Raw genomic sequence first — 12,472 nt, 5'->3', positions numbered from 1 at the left:
GAGCAAAAAAGTCTAACAGATACGCATTTAAATTGTCTTTTAAAAAATCTTCATTTCCTCTTTAAGTTTCCTCATTCTGTTTTCCATGTGGCTTTGGGCACAGTGTTTTGGGTCATCTCAGGGGACAGAAATGGAAAGTACTAAGGTCCTTGATGATACTATGTGTTACCTGTGTGTAATTCTCTCTAAATTGACTTTACCTCCCCAAATGCTGATTCTACGGTGTTCATTGTTCCCTTTTTATGTGGCCAGTTTTCATCTTTCCTCTTCTTATAGGGTCATGATAAAAGGAAGGGGCCTCATAGAATGTCTGTCTCTTTAAATTTCTGGCCAATGCCACAGCATCATGTCGTGGCATTAGCAGTGTTTAAGAATGATGTTGAAAGTGCTATTGATAGAACTGCCTATACCAATATAACAGAATATGTGCTAAAACCTTGGCACATTGCCAATAACACCCAAACAGAAATGAAAATCTGTTGTACATTCCCAGCCTGTTTGTACTCTAATAGTAGTCATGGTCATATTATTTCGGAGAATCCGTAATTTGTTGGTGTTCATTACTCATCTATTATCTCCTAACCAGCGTGCAGTTCAGTTACCCACACCCCCTCTGCAAGCATCAGAACTGTTGGATTTGATGCACCTTCGCTTATTAAGAGGAACTTAGTAGTACTTGGTCTGATCATTTAACTTTCAAGGGATGCAAATGTTGGTATTTGTGAGTCCATTCATTTTGGCAAACCTAGCATGTGACTTATGTGCTGCTTATCGATTTTAAGCTTGTCAAATATTTTTTCTCATTTATTTTTAGGGCTATCATCGACCCAATCATTATATTGCTACTCAAGGTAAGTTTGTTTCAGTTTTGATGTCTCTTTGGTTATTTGCCTGGTCTCTATCATCTCCACCCTCCCTCAGAACATTTGCATACTGTGATAGCACCATTCATTGCAGCTCTAGCCACCAACACATACACCCTGTTTCATCAGCAGAAGTTCTGGTAATGTAATGGCTGAGCTAGAACTTCATGTGGCGAACATTAGAAGAATTGTGTTCATCAATTCATTATTGAATTAAATCTGTCTACCTTAGAAATTAATCTAACATTTGCAAAAATACATGCATATATATTTATTAAATAAATACATACTGAATTCCCTCTCTGCAAAGCCCAGTGTCGGTTGCTGCCAGAGATGCAGCTGAATCAGCAAGCTGCCTTTCTCACACTGGTTGTGGTTTAGTGGGGAAGTTGTGAGATGACCTATATACCAGAAAGGATGATACCAATTAAAAACTTCTGTGAGAGGTACAGAGAAAATGTTAGGGGAACTTGGAGAAGAAAATATATTTTGGATCAGAGGCAATGATCCGAAAACAGCTTTGTGGCAGAGGTGAAACTGGGAGAACTTCTAAATGGCAGGGACACCATGAGCGAAGATCTGAGTTCAGGAAATTTGTACTCGTAGGTGGAAAGCAGATGGTAGACCACTTTGGCTAAAGAAAAACCAAAGTAAAGCTATAGAAACATGTTGAGGAAGTTCATGGCCTGGTTTTTGTATCATCTCCCCCACCAACTATGAGGCGAGTCATCTATGGAGAATAAGGATCATGGGAATTCTGAGATTTTCAGGAACAAGGCATCATAAAGGATGAGTTAGTGAGTCAATGTAAAATGAATTAAAGAAGTGCTGAGGAGTAGAGAGGACCCACTTAGGGTCAAAGGGCACACATTCTCTCCATTTTATCATTGTTTCCATTAATGCATTATATCTTAGAAACAGGAGCAGGAAAATCAAAAGGATGTGACCTGCTGATGGCTAGGGATTAGCAGGGGCCTGTACACAGAAGGTCAAGAAATAAGGGAGCCAAGGATGCCAAGCAAATTGTGGTCGGGATGTGTAAGCTTGGTGGTGGAGGGGTCAGAGGTATCCAATGGACAAGGAGAGGGAAGGAAGCCAGGTTCAGTTAAAGAGTCATAGATAGGAGAAGAGGTAGTTGTAGCCAGAGAGCAGAACCCCAGTAGAACTTCCTGCTGGGGTAGAAACTCTCTCTTTCTGTGCTGCCCAATCTGGTAGCCACTAGTCACATGTGGCTACTGATAGTCATAAAGTATCTACTATGAATGAGGAACCGAATTGTAAGTTTTAATATTGATTTAAATAGATGCATTTGGCTATTCCCTACTGGTGATGTTGTACAGCAATGCTATGGGGTGGAAAACTCTCAGTGTGGCTAAAATGGGGCTACTGTGGAGCCTTATCCTCCTAGGTCTGACAGCCCCAGCCAGCACCTGTGTGGCACCATGTGTAGAGTCTAGCAGGGGTGTCCAACCTGCGACCCAGGATGGCTATGAATGCGGCCCAACACAAAGTCATCATTTACTTAAGCCCTTTTTTTTTTTTGCTCATCAGTTTTCATTAGTGTTTGTGTATTTAATGTGTGGCCCAAGACAGCTCTTCTTCCAGTGTGGCCCAGAGACACCAAAAGGTTGGACACCCCTCTATACCAAGTGTAGAGTCCACAGTCACACGTCACCACTGACAGGCTCTACGACTGCGTCTAGGTAACCTGCTTGACCTCCAGGTGCTTCCTCCTCTGAAATGAAGTCAGTAATGCCTCTTCCAAGGTAGCTTTGCTAGTCTGAAGAAATGTGGCATGCAGAGTACCCAGCTTGAGACAGGTCCTTTCATAGGAGTTGCTAAGGTCTTCAGGTCACAAGCTTTTCTGGTTCAAGCTCTTAACATCTGAGATGCAACAAAGACATGTGCCTAGTCCAGCACTGGTGCCTTCTCTTATATTCTGCTACCTCTGAACTGAATCAATTGATGCCTTTGGAGAAACCCTTTGTTAGTTTTTTACATCCATACTAAAAAATGCTAACCGACATCGGAGTCTTCAGGGAGTCATCTTTTGCTGATGGAGGGTTTTGCTTTGATGTCGATGACCACTGACAGACCAGGGTGGTGGTTGCCAAAGGCTGAAGAGTCTGTGGCAACTTCTTAAAATAAGACAGCGATAAAGTTTGCCACATCAATTGACTCTCCCTTCATGAACAATTTCTCTGTAGAGTGCAATGCTGTTTGATAGCATTTTACACATAGTAGAACTTCTTTCAAAATTGGAATCACTCACAACCCTGCTGTGATTTATCAACTAAATTCATGTAAAATTCTAAATCCTTTGACATCATGTTAACAGTCTTCATGGCATGTTCACTAGTAGATTCCATCTCAAAAAAAAAAAAACTACTTTCTTGGCTTAATCATAAGAAGCAACCCCTCATTCACTGAAGTCTTCATGACATTGAAGCAATTCAGTCACATCTTCAGGCTCTACTGATGATGATACTGATGATGGTGATGATGTAACAACTCCCTAAAACAGCTGTAACATCAAAGATCACTGATCATAGTTCACCATAAAAATATAACAATGAAAAGGTTTAAAATATTGCGAGAATTACCAAAATATGACACAGACACAAAGTGAGTAAATGCCGTTGGAGAAATGAGGCCACCAGACATGCTTGATGGAGGCTTACCACACACTTTCAGTTTGTAAGAAACACACCACCCACAAAGTACAGTGAAGCAAAGCACAATACGATGAGGTGTACCTGTGCGGCATGCTCCAAGCCCAACATAACCGATGGTCTTGGATTGCCAGTAGCAAAGATTTCTGATCCTCTGCCCTTATTGGCATGGACAGGTACTACGTGCTCATGGATTGCCTTCGTTAAAGTAAAAATGCAAACACCTGATTCTAAGAGTCCAACAAAACAGGTGATAAAACTAATAGACAAATGCAGTTTTTAAATCTCTGCTTTTCCCCCCCTCTCTTTTGCACTGATATAATTCTTTAAAATCTATTCACAGCAGAAACCCATGATAGTATATGAATGGTCCAATTTACTGACAACCACTTATATTCCCAAGACTTCAAAATACATAGATTTTCACCAAGTTCCTTCAATACAAGGGCATGTCATGAATTTACCTATTCAATCTCTCCCCCTCCCTCGACTTTATTGAGTTCTCTACCAGGAATTGATTTTACCTGTGATAATAATGGTACTGTTTCTGCAAATTGAAGGTACCACATTGAAGCCAGATCTGTGGCTTTTTCTTCCTGTCTCCCTTCCATTGAATTGTTTTCCGTCTGCCAGCTAATACACTGATGACCCAGTATTCACTTCATCGCATCTGCCTAACCAGCCATTAATACAAATGTAACATTCAGGATTTATGATTTGGTGTAGTAGGGATCAAAGGAGAAAAAGCACGTCTGTTACTCCATGTCCACCCTCAGAGCCAAGGGCAGAGCTGGGATTTCAAAAGCATGGTTCACAGTGAAGGCAAATGAGTACGCAGGTCGGTCGGGTTGCCCAGACTTTACCATATTTCACAATGACAAGATACCCAGACACCCCACAGGGACTGTGCAGGCCTCGAGCTGGAGGCACACATTTAGAACCACTCATCCAGAATGACTCAGGAGAACACCTGCCAGCCACATGGTGTGCAAATGAGGGGGCCCTGGAGAAGTGTTCTTTTTATCTTTGAAACTAACTTCCTGTTTCGAGAACTCAAGAAAGATGATGAAAGTTCGTTGTGGAAGGACAGGTTGTTGTGTAAGTCTGTGATGAGCACAGCCTGCCCAGCACCGAATCCCTCTTCCTCACTTCCAAGTTCATCTGTGGGTTGAGCACAAAAATATTGGAGGGTCCTGCCAGAGGAACTTGCCTGTAATTCCTTCAGGGGGAGCAGCCATGCCCCATGAAATCTGGAGGACACATCACAGTCAGGTGGTGGAGACCAAGCACTTGGCTGGGATTTCCAGGAGGCGAGGAAGGGGTAGAAGGCATGGGGCTGGGGGTGGAGGTGAGGAGAGCAAGGCGCGTCTTCAGCCAGCCTTGAAATATGGGTTCCTTGGTCAGAGGCCTGGCCAGTGGGAAGATTGCCGGGGGTGGGGAGGATCACGCTCCCCTGCAGAGGGTGTGAGGTGGGAAAACTCTTCACCTCTGTGGCATTTTGAGTCTTCTTAATCACTTCTTGAAATGGATCTTCTCTCAAGAAATTCCTATGTGCACACACATCTTTTACATAGATGTTCGGGCATTTACAGACTTAATAAAGCCCAGTCTGAAAAACTATATGCCCCAGCTAAAGCCCCTGAGTCAGAGGGGCCAAGAGCAGAGGACTGAGAGGTAAAAGGAGGACACTTGTTCAAAGGCTCTGAATAAGGGGTGTTGTTTAAAGAAAGGCAGAAAGGCAGGGAGAGAAAAGACTGTTTCTAAGCCACACAGTGGTGAAAACAGTGCTTTAAGTAGATTAATTAGCATGGAATTATCCTGGAGAGAAAACTAACAAACATAATAGAGAGTAAACCCAGAAAAATCTGGGATAGAAATGAATAATTCAGACAACAATAATAGCAGTGGGCCAGGTGTAGGTTTTATTTTATTCAATAATCTAGGTGACATAGGACTAAAATATGTTTCCTAATATTAAATATAGTGCCCCAAATGTTGATTTTTAAGTGAGCTTCCTTCTCATTTAATAAAAAATGATACATACATTTTCTTTCCATATTAGTAATTTGGGTTGATACAACACTTTTCTTTCTGAAACTCAGCATTTTTATTTGTCTATTCATTTAATAAATATTACGTGCCTATTATATACTAGTTGTGGTGCTATAACCAATTTAATGTATTTTCTATCCTCTGACTATTTTGCTATTTACTCCTCTTATTTCATAAGTAGAAGAATTGAGACCTCTGAGGAGAGAAGCAGGGTTTGAAAACAGAAGTGACATGTAGCAGCGTGCCTGCAGTGTGCGGACAGGGACGCGTAATGCGTGAGAACGTGTGATTCTTGCCCTAAAGAAGAGGCGCAGGCTTGCGTTGCTGCCTGTGGGTTGCATGCTGCCTCTTTCATGGGCTTTGCAAAGCACACCCCTCAAAATCACATGGTTAATCTTTGATAAAATGAAATCTAGGGTGCAACCCCTTCCTACTTGGTTACGATGCTTCTTGAAAAAGGCAAATCTTCTATAATAGTCATATCTGAAAATACCTCTTAGTTAAAATTGTCTTAGATATCCTCAAGCATGACACTAAGCATCCGGAATCTCCTTGTTCTTACACAGGCATCGGGCACCAGTGTGGGCACCCACTAGTCCGGGGCGCCACAAGGGTGCTGCACAGGGCTAATACTGATGGAGGCAAAACGAGACCCTACTTGGAGATCTCAAGACTAAGCTCAGAACTCCAATGCAGCAGCCAACGCTGTCAAGTTAGCGCTGTTCAGACAAAAGAAATGAAGTGGATGCCAAGGCACCTATGCTCAAGAAGAGTAAAATGTGTGCATTTCAACAAGGCGGAGTGAAAATTACAACAACTGTGATGCTCAGAGCCTCTGGATGCTCAGTGTCATCTTTCAGGACTTCAGGTCACACTGGCACAGACCACAGGAACTACATAGGAAACCAGATACGAGACAGTTATTTACAATGCAAAACGTCACTGTCCATCACAGAGGACTGCCCTCAGCAGCATGTTGCCTCATAACCTGGCGCCAGAAGAACACCAGAGTGCATTCATTGGTTCAACAAATAGCTGCCGACTGCCTGGTAGAGAGCTAGCTAGGAGCAGATGCTCAATGAGAACACAAGAATTACAGAGCGAATGAATGAATGAATGAATGAATTGTGAGTTACTGTGTGCCAGACACCAATTAAGCAACAGAGGAGTCCAACTAGGCAAAAAGGATATCTCATATTGGCCCAACAAAGCATCTACTTACCTGGGTGGATTTGAGGATTTTTATCTCCAGCACCTGTGACTATTTCTTTCCTAAGTTAAGAGCTAGTCATCTCCTATTCTTACTAACACTTTTTCTTTACACAAGTCAGTAAATCGAGGCACTGTTTTTGAAGATACTACATCTCGTTAAACTGAATGCTTATCTCCACACTGGAGATAAACTAAATGCTTGTCTCCAACCTCCTTGCACGTAAACCCCAACCCCATACACACCTTATAAAAGCAGTTCTATGTGTTCATAATTATAATTTGCTGATAATTTGGAAAAGAAAAACCTAAAAGAAATTTCCTCCAGACACTTTCACCTAGGAACAAACGTTTATGTGAAGCTAATAAAAATGCAGAGAGTGAAGACTTATAGTGGAAATACCTGCAGAACCTCAACTCCACACAAGAGTTGAAAGTTTCCTGTAGTGACTTCCTTCTGTTTGCTGTTCATCTGTTTTTCTTCCACACTTCTTCCACATACTCTGTGTACTATTAACATTTTTAATGAGGGTTTTCAGAAAGATAAATATGGTTTATATTTTTGTAGCACAGAATTCCCTTCAGGCATCTGAAGCAGTAAATAACAGTGCTTAGAATAAGACACAACTTTCCTCAGTAAGTCACGCCTGTAGCCAAGACTCCTCAGAGCAACTCGGCAAGTTCTGCGCACTCTGCAGAGAAGCTTTTGTCTCCTGCGTTCTGGTCTCCAAATAGGGGTGAACACTTGAAATTGTCTCTCAGTAGAATGGAAAGAAAAAAAGTTTTTTAAGTCAAAAGCTAAGCCTTCCATAAACACCTTTTGTTTTTACTCCTCCAAGCTCCAGTGCAGCTCGCTACGGAAGTACAAATTCTATGTCAGCTGGATTTGCTCTTCCTGGCTAAGTTGTCCCCACATTGTCAGGAGTGGCAGAGAATGTTTGATTCGCTTACTCAATCCTATTTGAGACTGATTTACAAGTATTGCCTTGTAAAGTGAAGTATTCTCTAGGGTCCAAATTTAACCAGGGAGGCTGTGAGGGAGTATGATTTATACATAGGCAAAGAGCAACCCTCATGAGGTCTTAAGTATTCCAAATTACAGTGCCAACATCTCCCTGCAGGACCAGCCCACACTTCACTTTCCATCTCTATTTTTCCAAGGAAAAATGAACAATTGCAATCAACAGCATATCCACAAACTTCTTTTCAAAGAATAGTTGCTCTTCACCAAATTAAATTTAAAAGATACTGGCCAATTTGCTAAAAGGTCATATCATAGACATCTCTCATCCCTGTGCTCTTAGTAAACTTGCTTATTAACAGTGAGAATGTTTAAAGTCAGGTTGCAAATTAAAAGATAAAACCAAAAAAAAGGTGACATTAGGTAACATCCACCCATGTTGCTACAGAGGCCACAGCGGGAATGCATACCCATGGAGCCGTGGGAGCTAAATTAATACAGAATAATTTGAAGATGAATGATGCCCTGCTGTTAAGCAGTTACCTAGTTTTAGACTGTCTTAAAACAAATACTTTTTAAATCTTTAAGAGTATTTCAGAGGTGTTTCTCATTTGAAGTAGAAAAGCATAAAATCCTTTTGAGCTGGCAGAAACTTTAAAACTCAAAAGCCCAACTCTTCTCTTTTGTAATTGAAACAGTTGAAATTTAAAGCACAAATTGATTTAAGTGATCTTCATTCATGTAAGTTCAAATGAGTCATGTAGACAAAAGTATTTGTCAGCTGTATGGACTAACATTTATATTTTAATAGAGTGTATGCAATGTTCAACTTAGGAGAAACATGATGTTTCTGGTGTCCTAGGGCGCCTTTTGTTAGAGCGAGGAAATATAGGAGGTCACATCTTTCTTTCTTCCAGGTTCAGCCCTTTGAAAGAATAGAGCTGTAGCTAAGTACCCATGTAGTTTCCCTGGTGCTGGCGTCCCCAGGCCACCTGCACCATAGACCCTTGTAAAGAAAGCCATTTCTTTTCAGACCTAGTTCATCCAAAATTAATCAAACATTTCTATGCACCTACCAGGTGACTGGCTCAGTACGGGGCTGGGAATACAGCAGCAACTTCAGGAATTACACAGTGCTGGTGCCTATGTGAACAACCAGCTCTTATTTTTTTTAATATATTTTATTGATTATCCTATTACATTTGTCCTATTTTTTCTCCCCTTTATTCCCCTCCACCCTGCAACCCTCTTCCATCAGCATTCCCTACTCTTCCTTCATGTCCATGGGTCATACATATAAGTTCTTTGGTGTCTCCATTTCCTATACTATTCCTAACCTCCCCCTGTCTATTTTGTGGTTACCAATTATGCTTCTTATTCCATTTCCCCCTGTTCTCCTCCTGCCCACTGATAAACCTCCATGTGATCTCCATTTCTGTGATTCTGTTCCTATTCTAGGTGTTTGCTTAGTTTTGTTTTCTTTTTTTTAGGTTCAGTTGTTGATGGTTGTGAGTTTGTTGTCATTTTACTGTTAGTATTTTTGATCTTCTTTTTCTTCAATAAGTCCCTTTAACATTTCATATAGTAAGGGCTTGGTGATGATGAAGTCCTTTAACTTGACCTCATCTAGGATACACTCTATCTGCCCTTCCCTTCTAAATGATAGCTTTGCTGGACAGAGTAATCTTGGATGCAGGTCCTTGCCTTTCATGACTTCAAATACTTCTTTACAGCCCCTTCTTGCATGTAAGGTTTCTTTTGAGAAATCAGCTAACAGTCTTATGGGAACTCCTTTTTAGATAACTGTTCCTATTCTTTTGCTGCTTCTAAGATTCTCTCCTTATCTTTAATCTTGGGTAATGTAATTGGGTAATTTGGGGTAACATAATTTTGGGTTATAATGTGCCTTAGTGTGTGCTTCTTTGGGTCCAACTTCTTTTGGAGTCTCTGAGCTTCCTGGACTTCCTGGAAGTCTATTTCCTTTGCCAGATTGGGGAAGTTCTCCTTCATTATTTGTTCAAATAAGTTTTCAATTTCTTGCTCTTCCTCTTCTCCTTCTGGCACCCCTGATTCGGATGTTGGGATGTTTAAAGTTGCCCCAGAAGTTCCTAAGCCTCTCCTCATTTTTTTTGAATTCTTGTTTCTTCATTCTGTTCTGGTTGAATGTTTATTTCTTCCTTCTGCTCCAAACCATTGATTTGAGTCCCAGTTTCCTTCCCTTCACTGTAGGTTCCCTGTCTATTTTTCTTTATTTCACTTTGAATAGCCTTCACTTTTTCCTCTATTTTGTGACCATACTTATCCATTTCTGTGAGCATCTTGATTACCAGTGTTTTGTACTATGCATCTGATAGGTTGGCTATCTCTTTGTCACTTACTTGTATCTTTTCTGGAGCTTTTATCTGTTCTTTCATTTAGTCTTTTTTTTTTTTTTTGTCTCAGCGCACCTGTTATGTAGTAAGGGGTGGAGCCTAAGGCATTTGCCATAGCAGGGCAACCCACCCTGCTGTGTTGTGACACTGTATGTGGGGGAAGGGCCTAGGAGGGAACAATGCCACTTGCTCTGCTCTCTGCCACCTTTCAGTCACTCCCACTGCTATCCACAAGCAAATTGGGCCCTTCTGGTGCTGATTCTTGGGTGGGTGGTTTTGTGTATGTTCTAGGACCCTGTGGGTCTCTCCAATGAACTCTCCTGTGAGGCTGGGTGTTTCTCCCACCACCTGAACCCTCACAGGTTTTTTTAGTCAGAGAGTTTAAGGCTTTATTTCCTCATGCTAGAACTTTGGGTTGCTCAGTCTGTCTCACTCCCCAGTTTTTTCTCCCAGTTTATCTGCACTCAAATGTGGGAGCGGAGAGATGGGCCTTTTGGAACCCATATAATCACAATGATAATAAGAATGTAGCTAATATTTATTGAGCGGGTATTTAGAGCTAGTATAGGAGCCCAGCCAGTCTAACTCTAGAGTCTACACTCTAATTAACCACACTGCTTTATTGCCTCTTGGAGGGAAAACGTCTTATCGTAGTTACTGACATAAAGCATGTTTGTATATGGAAGGAAATTTTAGGGCCAAGTTTCAAAGAGTTGATTGTGACCATGTTGCATAAGCAAAGACACATTTGTATATAAAAAACAATTAGGGGGTGACTGACTCCTAGGAGGACTTGAAACTAAATGTTCCAAAGCATTTCTGGAAACACCATCTATCTACAAGAACCATTATGTGGATTGCATTCTTTTTGGACTATATTCAGCACTCCCTGGAAGTTAATAAACATTTCCAGCTTTCAGTGGTACCACTGTGAATGGCAATGCAAAGGCTGCTATTATGCTTGACATGGAAAGCAGAATAATAAAGGCAGACAAATCAGACTGAGTGACAGGGTTAAAGATTAGGCCTCTGGAGAGAAAGTCTTACACAGAAAACAATGAAAGGGTTAGTAGGCAGTATGTGGCAACAATCTGCTCTATGATGCAGACATAGAGACACCACTACCACAGGGACCTTCGGTATTCGATCCCTGAGAAAGGTTGTACAGCAGTATTGCATGAAGATCTAGGTAGAGGCGCACACGAAAATGTTTGTAACTTCAGAAGAGAAGAATGTGACAGATGTTCACACCACAAGAGCCTCCTGCTGGCTGAGTCACAGAGCATTCATCAGGCCTGTCTCCAAAGAAAACGCTTATAAACCCATCCTGTGTACTTGTTCATATTGTAAAGAAGGGAACAGAGACAAAGCAACCGAGGAGAAAAAAGTGGCGGCCTTTGGAGTGGCGGGGTTTGGTGACTTGTAGGATCTGGTTGCCTTCTGTCAAGGAGAAGGAAAGCGAAGGGAAAAGCCTATGTTCACATGCCTCGGGGGCCACTGCCAGAGAAGTAGAAGCTTTCATTAATCTCCATCTTCTTTAATTAAGATTTTCTCACTATACAAGTGGGATCACTTTTATTTAAGAAAAGAGAGAATAAATCGAATAAATGAATAAAATAGAGATATGTGGACTCCATAGACATAGCTCAGTGCATGCAATCTCCAATTTTCAATAGCAGTGAGGGGCATTACATCAGGAAACTTTCAGAAGCATCCTTTTGGGTGAGAAGGCAAGAAACCAAAGTAACACTTTGAAAACTTATTCAAAACTGTGCCCATTTGTCTTAAGATACAGGAAGTGGATCTAGGTCTCATTAGGTCTCACTTTTTCACCTGCTAAGTAGGGTAGAGATGGGGAGAGAAATGGCCTAAAGTAGTTCCCAAATATGGTGTTGAAGCAAAATCACATATTAATAAGAGCTGGGCCAAGAGCCTAGCAAGCTCCATTGTTCCCTCTCTGACCCCTCTCCCACATACAGTGCCACAACACAGCGATGCAGGTTGCCCCACCATGGCAAATGCCTAAGGCTCCACCCCTCACAATGTAACAGGCCTGCTGAGACAAAAAAAAAAAAATATCACCCAAATGAAAGAACAGATCAAATCTCCAAAAATAGAACTAAGCAATGAAGAGATAGCCAACCTATCAGATGCACAGTTCAAAACACTGGTAATCAAGATTCTCACAGAAATGGGTAAGTATGGTCACAAAATAGAGGAAAAAGTGAAGGCTATTCAAAGTGAAATAAAGAAAAATAGGGAACCTACAGTGAAGGGAAGGAAACTGGGACTCAGATCAATGGTTTGGAACAGAAGGAAGAAAGAAACATTCAACCAGAACAG

General features: G+C 41.4%; 1 protein-coding gene across 2 annotated transcripts in view; it reads left to right on the top strand.

Moving 5' to 3' along the window:
• The window catches only part of PTPRM (protein tyrosine phosphatase receptor type M), a 788,021-nt gene that overhangs the window by 700,728 nt on the left and 74,821 nt on the right, over nt 1-12,472 (top strand). For both annotated transcript variants that reach the window (XM_045187759.2, XM_024580360.4), the window contains one exon: nt 815-851. In XM_045187759.2, the coding sequence (XP_045043694.1) occupies nt 815-851 (37 nt within the window). The remainder of the gene's footprint in view (nt 1-814; nt 852-12,472) is intronic.

Source organism: Desmodus rotundus, chromosome 10, assembly GCF_022682495.2.
Source record: "Desmodus rotundus isolate HL8 chromosome 10, HLdesRot8A.1, whole genome shotgun sequence".
NCBI lineage: Eukaryota > Metazoa > Chordata > Mammalia > Chiroptera > Phyllostomidae > Desmodus > Desmodus rotundus.
The sequence above is the reverse complement of the archived record's forward strand: the minus strand, read 5'-3'. Positions and strand labels throughout refer to the sequence as shown.